This window comes from Notolepis coatsorum, assembly GCF_963971535.1.
Source record: "Notolepis coatsorum genome assembly, chromosome: 5".
Classification (NCBI taxonomy): domain Eukaryota; kingdom Metazoa; phylum Chordata; class Actinopteri; order Aulopiformes; family Paralepididae; genus Notolepis; species Notolepis coatsorum.
The window spans coordinates 200,871,998-200,892,476 of NC_140169.1; the positions used below are offsets into that span (position 1 = coordinate 200,871,998).

The following is a 20,479-nucleotide window of genomic DNA, read 5'->3' on the forward strand; positions in this document are numbered from 1 at the left end:
TACCTCCTCTCCACCCCCGTGTCTGCTCCTTTACCTCCTCTCCACCCCTGTGTCTGCTGCTCCTTTACCTCCTCTCCACCCCCGTGTCTGCTCCTTTACCTCCTCTCCACCCCTGTGTCTGCTCCTTTACCTCCTCTCCACCCCTGTGTCTGCTCCTTTACCTCCTCTCCACCTGTGTCTGCTCCTTTACCTCCTCTCCACCCCTGTGTCTGCTCCTTTACCTCCTCTCCACCCGTGTCTGCTCCTTTACCTCCTCTCCACCCGTGTCTGCTGCTCCTTTACCTCCTCTCCACCCGTGTCTGCTCCTTTACCTCCTCTCCACCCCTGTGTCTACTCCTTTACCTCATCTCCACCACTGTGTCTGCTGCTCCTTTACCTCCTCTCCACCCCTGTCTGCTCCTTTACCTCCTCTCCACCCCTGTGTCTGCTCCTTTACCTCCTCTCCACCCCTGTCTGCTCCTTTACCTCCTCTCCACCCGTGTGTCTGCTCCTTTACCTCCTCTCCACCCCTGTGTCTGCTCCTTTACCTCCTCTCCCAGCCCTGTGTCTGCTCCTTTACCTCCTCTCCCACCCGTGTCTGCTCCTTTACCTCCTCTCCACCCCTGTGTCTGCTGCTTTACCTCCTCTCCACCCGTGTGTCTGCTCCTTTACCTCCTCTCCACCCCTGTGTCTGCTGCTTTACCTCCTCTCCACCCGTGTGTCTGCTCCTTTACCTCCTCTCCACCCCTGTGTCTGCTGCTCCTTTACCTCCTCTCCACCCCTGTGTCTGCTCCTTTACCTCCTCTCCACCCCTGTGTCTGATCCTGTACCTCCTCTCCCACCCCTGTGTCTGCTCCTTTACCTCCTCTCCCACCCCTGTGTCTGCTCCTTTACCTCCTCTCCACCCGTGTGTCTGCTCCTTTACCTCCTCTCCACCCCTGTGTCTGCTGCTCCTTTACCTCCTCTCCACCCCTGTGTCTGCTGCTCCTTTACCTCCTCTCCACCCGTGTCTGCTCCTTTACCTCCTCTCCACCCCTGTCTGCTCCTTTACCTCCTCTCCACCCGTGTCTGCTCCTTTACCTCCTCTCCCACCCCTGTGTCTGCTCCTTTACCTCCTCTCCCACCCGTGTGTCTGCTCCTTTACCTCCTCTCCCACCCGTGTCTGCTCCTTTACCTCCTCTCCCTGGCAGAGACCTCCTTCTTCTTCTCCTGCTCCGCCTGCCTCGCCTGCAGCGCCACCAGCCTGGCAGCCTCCACCTCTTCGTGGTTCTGGGCGTAACGGGCAGCTCTGTCTGCACGGTCCTGCGGGAGAGGGGATACAAACCCTGCATCAGACGAGGAACATCTGATCACAGAGTGTGTCCGACTCCCACCTAAAATGCCTACATGGACTAGCTCCCCCTCCTGTACAGGAATTGATGTACAAAAGAAGAAACACTGGACTCTGCACCAGGTCAGACACCAGAGGTGACTGTACGGTCCAACGTAGACTGACCACGTTTGGCCAAAACGTCCCGTCTATAAAAGGCAGTCAAACGTGATACAGTCTCCTCATTTCCATAAGGGAAAGCCCCCCCCTTGCTTCTTTTAGAGGGCAACTCAAAAAATGGCTGAAGACCAACCAGTCATGTGACCACATGTGACATCTCTCTAGCCACTAGTATTTTTGTGTATTGCTGCTATGTATTTGTAAATAGTTTACCGTTTTTATGTGTCCTGTTTTTTTGTATTTGTAAATGTCTTACTGTTTTTATGAGTCCTGTTTTCATATCTGGGGACAATGGATGGAAATTAGCCTTGTGCTAAATCCGTAAATGTTTACACTCCACTGTGTTAATACATTTTGCATTGTCCCGTCCAAATAAACAAATAAAGTAAACAGCACGGACTACAACGTATAATGTATGACGTGCATCACGCCATACTGCACCTGTGTATACTGTATACTTACTAGGGCTGGCCCCTATTAGTCGAATAATCGATCGAAAGGAGCCGTAGTCGACTGCCAACCTCTTAGTCCAAAAAAAAAAAAAAAAAAATCTTTTAATATTTTTTTTTAATCATTCATTCCAAAAGAAAAGAGGCCTAGAAGCGTGGCTAACGCTAATGGCATGCATACCAGAGGCTAACTGCCTAAGAAAACAGGCACAGAGGCACTGAAAGAGGATTTCACCGATCTAATGAACACACTGTAGACAAATATCAAGTTGTATCCATCAGTGGACCAATTGCATGCTTTCGCAGAGGACAAAAAGCCTTCAGTCGACTCCTTCAGACATTAAGCACCACAGCCCAAATGGAATGATACAAAAAAGAAAATACCGTATATATATATACACACTTTTCTTTTTAATATATATATATTTTTTCATAGTCAACTAATAGTCGACTATCGGCTAATTTCGGCCAATCATAGTCGACTATCCAAATCCTTAGTCGGGGACAGCCCTAATACTTAATAGTATATATATATCATAGTATATATTTAGATTCTAGTGTTTATTGTAACCATATTTATTGTAAATTAATGTATAATATAACTGACCCTCATCTGCACCTTTGATCACACTGCCTACTTGCTCAGATGCGTATATTCAGAGTTAATTATATTGTTTACACTGCCTATTTTTACCTTTCTACTGTACTATAATTGTATTGCCTGTATTGCATCTTCTACTATTACCCCCCCCCCCCCCCCCTCCCTCTCCCCCATGCTGCCCGAATTTCCCCAAGGGGATCAATAAGGAACTTCTCATCTCATCAGCCCCCGAGTTCTTGTTTTGCAACCTGAACCAGAACACAACATTAAATCAAACGAACCACCAGGGGGCAGTGTTGCACAATGTGTTTTGTTCACAAGGCGGCAACAGTGCTTTGGTTAAGCGGTATACATTCTCTGGTCTTCGTCTTTGACCTCAGACCCACTCCAAATGTTTTTCCACAGAAGTTCTTTCAAACATTTGAGTGGAATGTGTTCGCCAATATCCAAACCTTTGTTGCCCTTTTCTCTTATTTACTGAAAGAAGTCGACTAGGGAGCCGTCTATGGTTGAAAGAAGTAAATCCATACTAATCCAATAAATTTTTTAAGACCAGATCTGATTTGAATCAATCAAAATCAGATCCCATGGGAAACGTGTTGTTGAGACCACCTCTAGAAAGGATAGCAGAGAGAACACACCACCAGGGCGATCTAAAGGAACGAGGAAAATAAAGGTCACTTTAAGGAAAGAACTGATGTGGTTCTTGTATAGTAGAAATAGCAAGTATAGCATAAGGATATAGAGTAAAAACTGTATATCGTATAGTAGTGTACATAGGACCCAGTGCCTTAATTCCGTAGCTAACATTGTATTGCACTATCTCAGGACTTTAGCATGTCTATTTTATCATGCCTATTTTATGTCTATTTTATTACCCGTTTATTATGTCTATTTTATTATTTAGTATTATTGCACAATCAAAGCGGGCATGGCCACCCACATTTCACTGTATGCCTTGGTATGTATCTGACAAATAAACCTCTTGAATCCATCTACTGTTGTTGAAACCACCTCTAGAGATAACAGCAGAGAGAACACACCACCAGGGCTATCTGCTGCTGTTGAAACCACCTCTAGAGATAACAGCAGAGAGAACACACCACCAGGGCTATCTGCTGCTGTTGAAACCACCTCTAGAGATAACAGCAGAGAGAACCTACCAGGGCTATCTGCTGCTGTTGAAACCACCTCTAGAGATCAGGGTTTCCGTTAGAAAAAATTGTTGCCGGTCTCCGTGACCTGCAAGATTTCAATCTACCGGACAAATGAGATTAATTCCGGTCATAGTTTATTGAGCTTTAAAACAATTGATAGGCAGGCTATATAAAGAATGTCATCCTCAAGGCATGTAGATTTATAATATTATTACTTAAAACTAGGCTACTTTTGCGTATACAGTCATTAATATATTCCAAATAAAATAAGTCCCTCGATACTCCGTGCTGCTGCTGACTTGAAATAAAATAGACCGCGTATGTGGGCAGTCGGTCCGACACTAAACAGCAGTCTGTTATAATCACATTTTTATGAGCTAACGAATTCCGTTATATTGGACATTTGTATTAATTATATCAAGCGAAGAACTGAGAAAGCAGAGAGACGGCAACATTATCGTGGTTTGCGTGACGACTCTCTCCACCTCGCAACGACTTATTTGCAAAGAGTATGGCGCTGCAGAGCAGCTGATTCAGTGTTATTGGCTCTTTTCTGGGAACCGCACAGCAGCGCCCCCCACCCAACATTGGCTGAAAATGGCTGAATTGGAGTACTGCTGGAATACTGCATTGTGCTGATAGTGCTCTGGCTCTGCAGCTTCACAAAAGTTTGCACACCCAGCACTAAGCTCTCGCTGACGACGTCGTTGTCATTATTAGAAGCAACGAGGAAACAAATGTAATGATCGTTTCGTTCATCGCATAGGCTATTTAATTTTAGCCTATTTTAATACAATTCAAATTATCAAATTGTGCTTAGACTCAGGGAATTATTTTCACCGGACATTAAGACCGGAGAGAGTAAATATGTCGGACTTCAACAGATTTTGCCGGTCAAATACCGGTAATTACCGGCTAACGGAAACGCTGCTAGAGATAACAGCAGAGAGAACCTACCAGGGCTATCTGCTGCTGTTGAAACCACCTCTAGAGATAACAGCAGAGAGAACCTACCAGGGCTATCTGCTGCTGTTGAAACCACCTCTAGAGATAACAGCAGAGAGAACACACCACCAGGGCTATCTGCTGCTGTTGAAACCACCTCTAGAGATAACAGCAGAGAGAACCTACCAGGGCTATCTGCTGCTGTTGAAACCACCTCTAGAGATAACAGCAGAGAGAACACACCACCAGGGCTATCTGCTGCTGTTGAAACCACCTCTAGAGATAACAGCAGAGAGAACACACCACCAGGGCTATCTGCTGCTGTTGAAACCACCTCTAGAGATAACAGCAGACAGAACCTACCAGGGCTATCTGCTGCTGTTGAAACCACCTCTAGAGATAACAGCAGAGAGAACACACCACCAGGGCTATCTGCTGCTGTTGAAACCACCTCTAGAGATAACAGCAGAGAGAACACACCACCAGGGCTATCTGCTGCTGTTGAAACCACCTCTAGAGATAACAGCAGACAGAACCTACCAGGGCTATCTGCTGCTGTTGAAACCACCTCTAGAGATAACAGCAGAGAGAACACACCACCAGGGCTATCTGCTGCTGTTGAAACCACCTCTAGAGATAACAGCAGAGAGAACACACCACCAGGGCTATCTGCTGCTGTTGAAACCACCTCTAGAGATAACAGCAGAGAGAACACACCACCAGGGCTATCTGCTGCTGTTGAAACCACCTCTAGAGATAACAGCAGACAGAACCTACCAGGGCTATCTGCTGCTGTTGAAACCACCTCTAGAGATAACAGCAGAGAGAACACACCACCAGGGCTATCTGCTGCTGTTGAAACCACCTCTAGAGATAACAGCAGACAGAACCTACCAGGGCTATCTGCTGCTTGACCCGGTCCCTGGCCGCCTTCTCCTCTGCCTTCTCCCGGTTCCTCTCCTCCACGATGCGCTTGGTCTTGTCGTCCTCCTGCTTCCTCTTGAAGTCCACCATCTCCTTCCCTAGCTTCCTCCTCTCGGTCTCCTTCTTCACATCACCCTGAATCACCACCGAGAGAGAGAGAGATTGAGGAAGATGATTATCTTTTGGTCATTGAAAGCCCTGTGGTGTGCATGCATGTGTGTGTGTGTGGGGGGGGGGGATCGCATTAAAGGACATGTAGGGATGTCCGATATTATCGGCCTACCGATATTATCGTCCGATATATGTGATATCGGAAAATATCGGTATCGGTTTTCAACTTTTATTTTTTTTTATATTTTTTTTAACATTTCTATAACCTTTATTTACCCAGGCAAGCAAGTAAGAACAAATTCTGATTTTATTTATTGTCAAAAGTATGCATAATGTTGTGTTAATTCCACAACAAGAGATATGTAATGTTAATTACCTGAAATCATTCAGTTTTTTGGGGGGGGGGGGAACCCTGCATATATCGGTATCGGTTGATATCGGTATCGGAAATTAAGAGTTGGACAATATCGGTATATCGGTATCGGTAAAAAAGCCAATATCGAGCATCCCTAGTCCCATGTCTTATAAATGGCCTTTTCCAGTGTTTAGCATTGTTTTTTATAGCAATGTGGGGTTGTATCAATCGGTTCTGTGTCTCTAATTCTCATTTTGGCTCATCAGTCCAGTCTCGAGTTCACGAGATCCTCCCTCACTGAACTAAGCCATTCTGATTTGACTCGCTCCCTGACGTCAGTAGGTGCTGCTGATCTGCATAACTAACGCCCCCTCTATGGTTGTAGCGCACTCAACAACAGGGTTTGATACATGGAGACAAATACAGGCTGGCTTCCAATATAAGGTTTATTTTAAATTTTTCGTGCCGTGATATAGAATGAGATAAACTCTTGCCAATGCAAATTAAGTGCTGCCTCCCGCTACACTGATTACATTAACGTTTCCCTCTCGCTGACGTTAGCTAACGTCGTCACATCTAGATCTGTGGTGTCGGCTGGACGACACCGGCTTTGTTTTGCAAATGTTAACGTTCACTATCTATATGGCGTTGGCAGGCGGGGCTGGCGTTGTCCAGTCGGCATCACAGATCATGATGGCTATGACAGCGTCAGCTAAAGCCACTGCATGTTATCATCAACTCGATTCGACCTGAGGTCGAGAAGGTACCACACGCTAAATCGTCCCCGGACCCCGCAACCTATAGACAGTTCCAACTTCAGTGTGTGAATTACGTTAATCCACCACAGTTTCACCCTGACAAAGCAAATACTCATGTGATCTGTATATGTTTGTCTAAATAAAATCAATCAATCAATCAATCAATCAATCACAATTACAATTGGCCAGTTTGTGAAATTAAGGCCTGCCTCTTATATAAGCCTCTCTCTAATAAAGGCCTGGTGCTCTTTGCAGCTGAGGTAAATACAAGACCCGTCCTATATTAGAGGATTTACGGTACTGACACTTGCTCAAACGGGTTGACGTGGCACGGGTGCCGACAGAGAGCGCAGAGAACGAGCGGGAGAGAGATAAAGAGGAAGAGGGAGAGAGAGGGACACGGAGCATACGCACGGGGAAACACACACACGCAGTCGGGAGCACGCGCATATCACTGTCAACCTGCTGCAAAATATCATTGCGCGCGCCCGTATTCCGATCCGTGCAATAATATTCACAGGGGTATATATTGTCATTTGAAACAAGTTAACAATGCATTGTCCCGTGGGATTATGACACCCCCCCCCCCCCCCCCCCACGGCTAAATTAATTAGTATCCCCCTCAATCTCTCTATGTCTCTCTCTGTCTGCCAGTGCAGACTGTGGGTGACTGTCACTCAAAGCTCTTTGAGAGTATGGGCGGAGCGGAGCCCAAAACAGCTTGAAATCTTGAAGTGGAAAAATGCTGCTTTAGGGCCCGCGTCCACCTGTCTCATATTTATGGCCGCAAGAGTCTTTTTTCAATTTATCCCAATGGGGAGGGAGCGTATGCGGCCGCATGCTGCCGCCTATAGGAAATGCGCTGCAGTCGGCTTCTTTTTTCAGCTTTTTTCTGCGGCCGCACCCAGCGTTTAAAGTTGAAACTTTCGGAACTTTTCAGAGCGATGCGCTGGGCGTCTTTTCAGACAACCAATCACAGCCGGTCATATCTACCACTCTGTTTGTAACTTGACACCGGAGTTGCCTGCCTGCCTGCCTGCCCACAAGAGACGGGCCATTGAGATTCGCGACAAAGCACAAATACACGAATAACTACACGAATATACTAATAAAAAGCTAATAAAAAGCAAAGGGCGAACTATGGTGTCAGGCAATAACTATATATATAATTAATATACAATAAAGTGTATTAAAATATGCTATATGTGCAAAACCGCTGCAGTAAAATACGATAAAAGTTATTATTACAAGATGGCTGTCATGTAGTTGTCGCTAGAGTTCTTTCTCTCTCGTCATCAGGTAGGTTCACTAGGTTGATGACTGACAGCTTGTTGCCATAGCTACAAAAGGCTTGCGCTGCGTTTTTTTTCTCACCGCAAGCGCTCCACCCCAGCACTACCGGCGCACTGCCAGCGTTTTTCAGCTGGAAATGTAAGCTAGGTGGACGCATGCCCTTAGAGTACTTGATTAGAAATACAAAACAATGAATTTTTTTGAAAAAAACCTTATGTTCCATAGACTCACAGGACTTGTGTAACATTGCCCAAATAGTGAAAGGAATAGCAAAACATGGGACCTTTAACCATTTCACTAGCACAGTACCAACGGTTAACCCTTTCACTACCACACTACAGACGGTTAACACTTTCACTACCGAAGGTTAACCCTTTCACTACTACACTGACTTGACTTAATCCTCTTTACCCCGTTGGGGGGCATAGGGCGTCCACCATTTACATTTAGTCATTTAGCTGACGCTTTTATCCAAAGCGACTTACAAGTTCTGTACAACAAGTCATCAGGAAGGGCACAACTCTATCAGCTGAGTAACAATGTTCATCAAAGTGTTGGGTGCTACAGTGTAGGTTAGTTTATTAGGACAAGTGTATGACAGTAAGGTTAGTTAGGGTTAGATTTTTTTTTTTTTTTAATTTCAGATAATGGTTGAAGAAGTGAGTCTTTAGTCGACGGCGAAAGATTGGACGGGTTTCGGCTGTTCTAACTGGGGTGGGTAGTTCATTCCACCATTGTGGGGCAAGGACTGAGAATAGGCGGCTTCTCTTTGATGACCCTCCCGGAGCTCGGATAGGAGTAGGTCTGAGGCGGCCAGAAGATGCAGAGCGTAGGGGTCTTGAGGGTGTGTAGTTGGAGACCATTGACCGGAGGTAGGCGGGAGCGGTTTCCTTTGCCGCACGGTATGCTAGGTCGAGGGCCTTGAAGCGGATTCGTGCAGCAATGGGGAGCCAGTGCAGGTCCCTAAGAAGTGGGGTGACATGGGCCGACTTCGGTAGGTTTGAGATCAGGCGGGCCGCTGCGTTCTGAATGAGTTGAAGAGGCTTAGTGGCAGTGGCCGGGAGGCCAGCGAGCAGTGCGTTGCAGTAGTCGAGGCGGGAGATGACTGTTGATTGGACGAGGAGTTGGGTGGCTTCTTTTGTCAGGAAGGGGCGGATCCTTCTCACGTTGCTCAGGAGGAATCTGCAGGTTCTGGTTGTCGCTGCGATGTGAGCTCTCCTCACTCACTACCACACTACCAAAGGTTAACCTTTCACTACCACAGTACAGATGGTTAACCCTTTCACTACCACACTACAGATTTTATTGTCTTTTATACCTATGTCTGCAATTCATGCATTGTTTTTTTATTTTGTCAATTTGTGTACTGATTTTATGCCTATGTCCATTTTATACTAATTGCTGTGGTGCACTCTGGACTGCGGTCCATGTGTGAAGAGTGCTATATATATAGTTATACATATTTATTATTATTATATTGTAGAAATGTGTGCATTGAAATGTCTGTAAAGTCTTGACGACATTGAAAATGAGGTGACCTCAATTGTATTTGAGAATAAATAAAGGTTGATGATGTAGTGAATGCCAGCAGTTAGCAGACACCTCGCCTCCAAAGAGGTGAAAGAGGAGAACTCAACAACAATTAAGTTTCCAGACCTCTTCCTCTCCTTTCTTCCGCTGCTCACGTTTCTCCTCCAGTTTCTTTGTCAAGCTGAAGAACAGAGTGATGGACAGAGGACACAGACATCAGTCAGGGTGGGGGAAGAAATACATACAGCAATATATCGCAATATTTTGCGTGCAGATATTATATAGATATAGTGACGCTAAGCATCGATATTTATTAAAATAAATAATACTAATTTTAAGTAAAGAAGATAATTGCACAACAATCCCATTTTACTGCAATAGAAATGATTGGAATGAGGTGAATAGACTGAAAGCGTAATCTTATTAGATAAAACAGCAGATGTATATAATTAATATTTTTATTGCAGATGTTAAAGGTTTTCCGTTGGGGACATAATTTGCAGTTGAAAAAAGGTAATAAATTGCAATATATCATAATATTACATTTAATTTGTTCCGTTCATGGTAATGCAGAGTAAGGCACAATTTATAATCAAAGCATGTCTCAATTTGTACATTCCATGAGCGAAAAGGAGCAGGAAGAACATCTTATTTAGCCAGCCCCCTTACTCAAAACAATAAATAAACTATATAAATAGATGGTCTGTCAATTACAAATATTTAACAATCAATACATTTATTTTTTTAAATAATGATTATTTACACATTTTCTTCTGAAAGATATTTGTACAACTCTTTAAATCATTCTGTAAAGAATATTGTAATATTACAATATTGTAACTAGTATTGTGATTCCCACCCCTATATCTCTAATATATAGTAGAAGACATAAATACAGGCAATAAAATACCAAATACAGTATACAGTAGAAAAGTAAAAGAAAAAATAGGCAGTGTAAACAATATAATTAACTCTGAATATACGCATGAATAAATTACAAATACACATCTGAGCAAGTAGGCAGTGTGATTAAAGGTGCAGGTGAGGGTCTGTATGCCCTATCAGTTATATTATACATTACAATATGGTTACAATAAACACTAGCATCTAAATATATACTATGAGTAAGTAAAGTATATAGTATACACAGGTGCAGTATACATAAGGTATCCTAACCGGGGGTTATACACGTAATTCGTTATGCGTTGTGGTCTGTGCAGTTTAGGTGGGAGTCAGACACTCATTGATCTGCCACATATATAAAAACAATTTAAAACGTATGCGTGGGTGTGTGTGCGTGCGTGCGTGTGTGTTCGTACCTCTCCACCTTGGCGTCCAGGTGTTGCTCCGAGGGGCAACTGTGTGAGGTGTCATCCGATGACGCACTCCTGTCCTCACCAGGAGCCATGTGACCTGAAGGGCCTCCCCCTTCTGCTGGCCTGGATAGGGACTCTGAATAGAATACAATACAATAGAATACAATAGAATACAATAGAAGATGAACCAAGTAATGACTCAGATGTCAAACACAACAGGGCTGTGTTTATAATACCAAGGATGCACCAAAATCCACCAAGTCCTAAACATCGAGTACCGAATTCCAATCCATCACTTTTACTGAAAGGTTTTTGTTTTATTTGTCACATTTATATAAGGTACCTGTACATTACAGTGAAATGCTTGGTTCTGTTATAGGGCTGGGCGATATGGCCAAAAATGATATTGCGATATCGATAATAAAAAAAAAATGTAAACCGGCTTCTCTGCTGGCTGTGGCTCCAGGGGAGTTGAACAGTTCTGGCTCTGCTAGTTTCTTTTCTATCTTTTGGCGCTTTTTTGGTGGACAAACCACCGCACATGTGCACCGTGACTCATGACTGTGACTATGCACTCAACACTGCAGCACCCACGTTTGAGCAATGTTTGAGGAACATTGTTACCCTTCCTGCTGACTTGTCGTGCAGAACCTGTGTAAGTGGCTTTGGATAAAAGCGTTCAGCTAAATTACTAAATGTAAAAATATAGTCGCTGACCTTTCGACAGAGCTGGTGCTGAGGCTGGTGCTGAGGCTGCGTCTGTTGTTGCCGCTGGCGACTGGGTGAGCTCCGGGGGGATGGAGAGGGGCTCTCCTCCTGGAGCTGGAGCCGGCTCCGTCATCACGGTGACCGACGGCCTGGTCTCCATAGGAAGCTCCGCTCCCGGTAGTACCGCTTCTCCACCTTCGCCGACATGCATCTGCTGAGCGTGCATCTGTCGCACCGGAGAGAGAGAGACAGGGTACCCACAGATATTGCAAATTCAAGGACTTTCAAGTACTTTATTTATTTAACCAGCGCGTTTTCATTTTTAAATGGCATTTAACACTTTAATCGCCAAGGACGCCTAAACTCGTCATTCCCCGCCATGCTAATTCTGCCAATGACGACGTAACACGTCATTGAGATCAATATTTCAAAAATCTGTGATCGCAATCATATTTCTCCCCCGGAGACTTGAGATCTACTGTTGCTCCCCTCTCAACTCTCCAACGGTTCAAGAGCGCCATCTGGTGGCCGATCGGCGGATTGCCCAAACCGGAAACGGAAACTGGTGCTCATCCAAATTCGGTCCGATCACTCGCTATAGGTCCCGGGACTCGAGTGCGACACAATGGATAGCGATCCGTTACCAATAACTCGATAAACAACATGATTTGGACGTATATACTATTATACAACCTGGAGATGGATCGCATCTTTCAACATCCCATAATAGGAATATTTTTGCTCCACGCTCATCGCCCAACGCTACAAGGAAGCTGCGGTGAGTTTCAGCGTTTTTTTTTTACCGTGTTCGATACAAACTGCTCTAATGATCATATCACCCACACTAGATGAATCATCTAACGTTGGCCACGGAATTATAATGTTGACCCCCATCCGGTCAACATCAGATGATAAGTAGTAACTTCTAGAAGCACGTCCATTTAACATTTTTTATCTCGCGCCAATCGCTATCAAACTGTATTTGATCATCAATATAATGCATTTAGGGCTATAACTCACGTTCTGCAGAATGCTGCAGAAAACGATAAAAACATATTTATACTTTAGACCGTATTTTAGTATGAATATGTGAATGAAAAAGTATAACGTTCCCACATCCTGAACGATAGATAATTGACGTTGAATGGGCCATAGTAATGTCAATTTAGCAATACAATTTAAAAAGTTATAGCCCTGCAAAGAAGGGGAACTTCTCCATAGACAAATAGAGCTGGCAGAGGATGGTATAATGATGTACATAAGCCTGGCGAAGAAAGTGTTAACACTTTCAGTGCCACCAGGGGGCGCACAACTTAGTGCTTGAATGCCACCATCGGCGCCAATGTTAACCTTAATATTGCCTAATCTATGTTTTAAATTATGGCTATGTGTCTAATCTGCCCGTCGCTTATCAAAGAATCATTTTCCAGTCAGTGCTGTCAAGGCAGATTGGTTTTTTATCGCTTCATTTCCGTTTGAGAGCATTTTGAAAAGCACCAGTTTTGAGGTGATAATCATCTTTTACTGGAATATTCCAGAACGTTGATATTTGTCGGCCTATTTATGAATCGTTTTCAAATAAACGCTAGATGATCAATAGTATACGTGCCTGCACGCACATTCGAGGCGCGCGCTGATAATAGCCGTTTTCATTTCCTCATGGATTTTACAGTGAAACCGGTGGAGCACATATCAGAAAAAACCTTATATCTTCATCAAAACGAGTCTGATTATCCTAACACTGATAACATAGATTCCTTACCTGACATCAGATGGTATCCAACTGGTATATTCCAATTCCTGATCACCATTCGAAAAAATCGATAAGTGTATAGATCTAACGTGTATACAGTAGAACTCATGCTTGCCGCGGCTCAGAATCTCCAGAATGAACTCTGGTAACCCCGGCTGCATCAGTGGACTGGAAAATGTGGACCGGAATATTTTTTTCCCCCATCCATTTTCATTGAGTCCATTCCAAAATCCATGATGTCATCTGGGAGACTATAGGCCGGCCATTGGGTAGGCTAGGGTAGGCTCGCGTGATGCAATATGATTTCAGATCGCTTAAAAAAAATAAAAAATAAAAAAAAATCCGAGAAATCTCGTGAGTGGCTTTCAACGTAACTATCGTAAACACGAGTTTAGCCGTGAGTGGCACTCAAAGTGTTAAAAGGATCCAATTCACTTTTAAATGTGTGTTTTTTTTTTTATCTGATCCAATATTTATGGCTTAAAACCAATTTCTGACAATTAGTTACACTGTAGATTTAACTCATTCATGGCAAACCACGACTATAGCCGGGTTATCTCACGATGCGTTGAGCGCCAAAACCCGCGTATAGTCGAGTTTTCGATCGTTTATAGTTATTTTTTTTATTCAATTTTTTTTATTCATTAGTCTCACGGACCTTGGTGTATCATTGGGACTCATTCTGAGACGCTGAGAGTGCAATGCCGGCCAAATCCTGCTAGGTGACAGTATCACCCACCCTTTGAAACCTTATTTCACACTAGGCCTGCCGCGATAAGCAATAAATCGATTAATTGCCGCGATAATTAAAATTAATGCAATGATTTTGACGGGCGCGATTAATTGCTATTTGCGCGTTTGTTTTAATGAGGCGGAACCAGTGCCCCTTTGTCAGTCACTGTCCGTGTGGGGGGCCGCTGGCCTTACTACAGAGCACAGCACGGGAGCTCCGTGGGGCAGTAGCAACGCCACATATAGCTTAACTACATTTCTCAATGGTGTTGCTCCTTTTAACCAAGTAGCGTTATTTATAGTGTAACGTTAGCTATTTTTAGACCCAAGTAGTTACTCGCTACTGCCCGGAGAAACTGGACTGCTAAATAAAGATGAAAGATCTAGCGTTGATTCTCATTCAATGCTAACAACATTAGCTAAATAGCTAACAAACTAAATACAACGTATAGCATAGCTACAACACAGAATAACGTTAATACAATTACATGCATCATTGTTTACAATGACTGGACACGGGGACAAGTTAAACATGAATTCATTTATTATAACGTAGTAGGTAGTTTCGAGTCGTGCTGCAGTGCCTACGCACCACAGCTATTCTATTATATACTGCTTTGACGCTTCCTCCTCATCGTTGATTGCCTGTAGTAGCTGCATCTAACGTTAGTAGCTAACGTTAAAACTAACCTAAAGTTAGTTGTTCACCAACAATCTCAATATTTGTTTTATCATTAGCTCAAAAACACAGAACCGGACGAGACAAATTGGCCGCTCATAGGTGCCGCTAGGATAATAACAACAATACTTCCGGTCCGGTCGGTGGGCTTCAAAATAAAAGTCTAAAACACCGGAAAAGACGGAGCGGTGGGCTTCAAAATAAAAGTTTTGGGAAATAAATTTCTAAAAAAAAAATTCTCTAACCGGTCGCAATAATATCGCTTATCGCGATATTTTCGGGGGCAATTAACACTTTGGTTGCCTAAGGTTAAATTAATGATATACCATAGATTGCCAGCGCTATTTGTCTATGGAGAAAGTCCCCTTCTTTGCAGGGCTATAACTTTTTAAATTCTATTGCTACATTGCCATTATTAGGGCCCATTCAAAGTCCTATATGTATTGTTCATTGTGTAGCAACGTTAAACTTTTTCATTCACATATTCATAGTAAAGCATGGTCTAATGTATAAGTATGTTTTCATCTCTTTCTGCAGCTTTCTCCAGAACGTGATATATAGCCCCAAATGCATTATATTGATGATGAAATACAGTTTGATGGCAATCAGCGCGATATAAAAAATTCCAACTAGACGTACTTCTAGAAGTTACTACACGTCATCTGATGTTGACCGGATGGGCGAGGGGGCGTTTATAATTCCGTGGGCAGCGTTATACCAATCATCTAATGTGGGTCAAATGTTGATAATATCAGTTATTATCGAAGACGGTAACGTTACACGCTGAAACTCACCCCAGTCTCCGCGCGCCGTTGGGCGATCATCGTCGAGTAGAAATTTTATCATTATGGGATATATTATTACCCGGTCCATCTCCAGCTTGTATAATGGTATATACGTCCAAATCATGTTGTTTATCGAGTTATTGGCAATCGATCGCTATGTAGTGTGACGAGCTAGAGTCACGGGACATGTACCGAGTGGCCGGAAGCAATACGGACGTCTAGCAAAACCTCTACTGCGCTTCCTGTTAAGCGCCTGCGCCGATCGGCCACCAGATGGCGCTCCTGAACCGCCAGAGAGCTCAGTGGGTCCTGCTGGTGGATCTCAGGCCAGCGGAGGGACATTATGAATCCGATCGCAGATTTTTGAAATATTGATATAAGGACGACGTACAGCGTCCCCCGGCAACTTTAGCATGGCCAGCAAAGACGTCTAAAGACGGCTCCCGGCAGTCAAAGTGTTAATCGCCCAGCAAAATGTGTTATCGTGGCAGGCCTATTTCACACTGTGTGTTACATTATGGTCCGGGCGGATAATTTAGACCAAGCCAAGTTAATCGCTTCATCCGAGCACTTTGAAACACGTTCAGCACACTGCATGCATATTTTGTGCCAGTTCATGTCAGGGACCCGATGGACATCAATACTGGAAATCGCGATCAGACAATTGGAATATTCTTTTTCGGATACCTCCTAGTAAAGGTAAGGACTACAGTTAGTGATGCACCGATGTTAAAATTGTGGCCGATACCGATAACCGATATTAATATTGCTGTTCTGGCCGATACCGATATTTACCGATGTCGATATCTCTGTATAGAAAACACTTTATGATAATCAAATAAAGAGCTATTTTCCAAAACGCATTATATTTTTTTTACTTTTGTAACTTATTTTCAGAAATTACAGATATTTTGAAACTATTTAAGGCCAAAACATGTAAAAATGAAGAAAAGATAAAAAAAAAAATGTGTAAAAAAACGGCCATATTGGCCGATATTATATCGGCGGCCAATATATCGTGCATCACTAACTACAGTATATGACATCAATCCTACTTTGATCCAACAATGATTTCACATCGATTGCAATGATACGTATGTAGTATTAAAAAAAAACATAATACCTATTATATACCTTTGATTTGGAAATAGTAACGTGTCCAGGCGAGCAACGCGAACGCCTTTAGCAAAATTCACATAGCATAGCATAACGCAGCTTCCAGGAATTAGCCAGGATCACTCTGAAACTATACAATATTCACCACGGGATAACACGCGAACGTATACATGAAATACTTTTTACATGTTGGACGATAGATAGTGACTGTCAAATGAGCCATAGTATTGTCTCCATAGCTATAATATAGAATATAGATATAGCCCTGCAAACATCGTGACGCACAGTGAAAATCCCTATCTTGTAAAGCGTGGCCCATTGACTATAAGGATGGCTGAAAGTGTTAAAAATGCAATTTCTTGATTCAGAACAATTTGATCATGGATAAAAAAAAAACGTTCAATGCGAATGGTTGATTTGAATTCCAAGGACGTTTTAAGCACCTTGTTAAAAAATTTGCTGTTTTCAAGGAATTCCAGGCCTTGAATAAAAAATCAAGCACTTCAAGGACCTTGTGCGAACCCTGAGTTTTACACATTTCAAACTAAACAATGAGGTGTTTGTTATGGGAACCAATCTCCTTCCCATGATTACGTGCCCATCCCCACTAACGATAAACAATTTACAATACATTTTAATTTTGGAATACATTTTCAGTGTCTATTCTTTGTATATCCACTGCGGTTATTCATGTTAATGACTGGTCTGAGACATTGTTTACAGCTTAAAAAAGGGTGTTATATAAAATGTGGTGATGATTAATGGTTTTTGTGTTCATGTTAAGAGCAGCTAAAACAAGACAGATTTGACTGGGAACACCAAAATAAGCACAGGGAGAAACAGAAAGCGTGCATTGCCCACCTGTTTGACCTTATCGATCCTCTTCATCAGCTCCTCCGCAGACACGCTGCCGGCGATGACCTCGAGGGGGATGCCGTTCTCTCCGATGAAGAAGCTGGACGGCATGCACACCACTGGGTCTGCACACGGAGGCGGTCAAGGACAACCTCTAGTGATGCACGATATATCGGCCGCCAATATAGTAATTATTTTACACATCGGTATCGTTCCGATATCAAGATAGGGCCGATATAAAAAGAATAAAAAACTTTTTTTTCTTTTACATGTTTTGGTCTTAAATAGTTTCAAAATATCAGTCATTTCTGAAAATAAGTTACAAAAGTAAAAAAAATTATGCGTTTTGGAAAATATCGACATCTGTAAATATCGGTATCGGCCAGAACAGCAATATTAATATCAGTTATCGGTATCGGCCACAATTTTCACATCGGTGCATCACTAACAACCTCACAACTCACTTGAAGCTAAGGCTGAGACGATATGCCATTTGGAAGAATCGATAAATCGGGACAAAATTATCGATAAATATCTATTTCTTTTATTATTATAATTTTTTTTATATATTTATAAAAGAAAATGTTTGCAAAATAACATGGGACTTCTTGCTGCACCTTACTTGTGGAGGAGGCGGAGAGCAACGAAGAATGCCATCTTTTCAAATAATCGCGTAAATTGGTAGTGTATCCTGAAAACGGTAGTTTTGCTTTACATACGTTGCAAACAACAAATGTATTGCCCCTCCTACTTCTCGAAATGTTGCCACACTTCAGCCGGCATCTTCCTGATGGCTACTGGCAGCGCGCTCAGCACGACTCGCTGTCGTGGGCCAACTACAGCATCGCAAAGACTACAGTGAGTGCACATGACACACACAGGAACTAACTTTAAATCTTTTTTTTTATTTGACTTTTTTTTAAGAAAAAGGTATTTCCTTTTTTTATTATTATTTTTTTTTCACATGCAAAAAAATCTATAAGTGACGCCACTTATCGATTTCACGCAGTTATCGATAATTATACCGTCTGACCAAAAACATAATGAGAACATACAGCAGCAGATGCATAGGCTGTTATAAAATAGTAAATGGCTGCGTTTATATAAAATGTGTTCCTCATTCACTCGCACATTCACACACAGACGGCGGAGGCAACCATGCAAGGTGCCGACCTGCTCATCAGGAGCAATTAGGGGTTGCTCAACTTCCCGACAAGCTGCCCGGGAGGAGCGGGAATCGAACCAGGAAACTACAGATTACCGGACGACTGCTCTACCTCCCGAGCCACTGTCGCAGGGTGGTGATAAGAGTATCACACAACGTGCACCTTGAATCTGCCGCCGATAGATAGTCAGTGAGCTGGATAGCAGTGTTAAACATACGGTTGCAACACTCGTGACTAGGGGCTGGGCGATTAATCAAGATTCAATTAGGATCTCGTCTTCCCACGATCATGAAAACAAGATAATCGAGATAAAGCGATTATTGTGCCGCATGCCACGTTGCTCTCACTTTGTCTCGTGTTATAAATGCAGCGCACCCTTCCTTCACAACGGTGCACTCCACCGTCCGTAATATGTTAATGTACAGCTCTCATCTGGCATTAACAGCCTTGTTCACTTCGCCACGATATTCAACAGTATTCACATGAATAGCTTATTACATAGTGTAATGGGGCTGAGGGGCATGGTGGTTGAAGGCTGCTACATTCCAGCCTGTTGGCTCCTCCCAATGGAGAGAAGAGGACTATGACAGCATCACACACAGCTGTCCCCTAATTAAGTCATCAGCATGCCTCTCGAAGAGGGCAGATACCCGCAGAAAGTGTGTCTTGTAGGGGAGAGGGATAGAGCTGTTGGGAGACAGCTCAGCTTCAACAGGACAAATGGCTGAAAGGAAGGACACGCTAAACCGAGAGTTTGGCCCGGCCTAGTTAGGGACTGGCCTTCAGTAAGGTAGTTAGGCGCTCCAATAGGAGCCAGTATTGTTTTGTTGTTATTCTAAAGTTCCGTTTTGATTAAATAAACGCCCCTGGCCATTGTCCAGCGGTTAGAGCCATATGAAATCAGTTTTATTTTTTTCCAAATTCCATTTTATTTTTTTCCAAATTCCGTTTTAATATTTCAGAATTCTGTATTTTGCTTTGTACGCTCATTTTACCATCAGAAATAGTGTCTAATAAGTGGGAATGAATAAATGTCCACAATTTAATAAGATATAACAGTCCATTTAATAGGGCTGTCTTAAATACTTCGAAGCTTCGTTCGATGGGCATGGGATTCGAATATGAAAATTCTATTTGATTATTACAAAATATATATATATATAAATGATATATATTTTTTTTATTTTGCTAAATCAACTCTGCCTCTCTTTGTTAACTACAACAAGCAATGTTGTTTGTTATTTAAGATGAGGTCGGACTCGGCACTGACAGATTTGTGTTCATTGTGCTGCTTTTATAAAGCCTCAAATGACGGCTTACAATATTTCATGAAAGCAAAGTGTTTTGTTTGTCTAAGATTTAAACTTTACAGCACTGACAAAGTGCTGTACAAGTCCCACAACATTTATAAAAAAATATATATATATATATATATATATATATTTTTTTTTAAGTTGATTCCATTTTTATTGCTCAATTCCACGATTCCGTGAACGCAGTGTGTTTGATTAAGAGTACAACCATTATTGCACCTTCCACTTAGCCCTGTCTGCTACCTTTGTTACAATAGTCTCTACCCCATCACTCACTCAAAACATCTACTCCACACTACTTTACTCATACATGCTGCTCAACGCTGCTATGGCTAGGATTATTATAGTACAGTTTGCAGTAATGTCGAGCAAAAACATGCATCAGTGGTCGACTGATATGGGTTTTTCCAACAGCCGATACAGATAGTATGATAAAATACCACTGTGGCAGACGATCTTGCCTCA

The 20,479-nt window shown here is 42.9% G+C and overlaps 1 protein-coding gene across 2 annotated transcripts in view; it reads right to left on the reverse strand.

Moving 5' to 3' along the window:
• The window catches only part of ubxn4 (UBX domain protein 4), an 86,534-nt gene that overhangs the window by 49,247 nt on the left and 16,808 nt on the right, over nucleotides 1-20,479 (reverse strand). For both annotated transcript variants that reach the window (XM_084313963.1, XM_084313962.1), the window contains exons 4-9: nucleotides 17,542-17,660; nucleotides 11,625-11,841; nucleotides 10,911-11,043; nucleotides 9,718-9,772; nucleotides 5,515-5,679; nucleotides 1,154-1,281 (exon numbers count right to left, since the gene is read on the reverse strand). In XM_084313963.1, coding sequence (XP_084170089.1) covers nucleotides 1,154-1,281; nucleotides 5,515-5,679; nucleotides 9,718-9,772; nucleotides 10,911-11,043; nucleotides 11,625-11,841; nucleotides 17,542-17,660 — 817 coding nt within the window. The remainder of the gene's footprint in view (nucleotides 1-1,153; nucleotides 1,282-5,514; nucleotides 5,680-9,717; nucleotides 9,773-10,910; nucleotides 11,044-11,624; nucleotides 11,842-17,541; nucleotides 17,661-20,479) is intronic.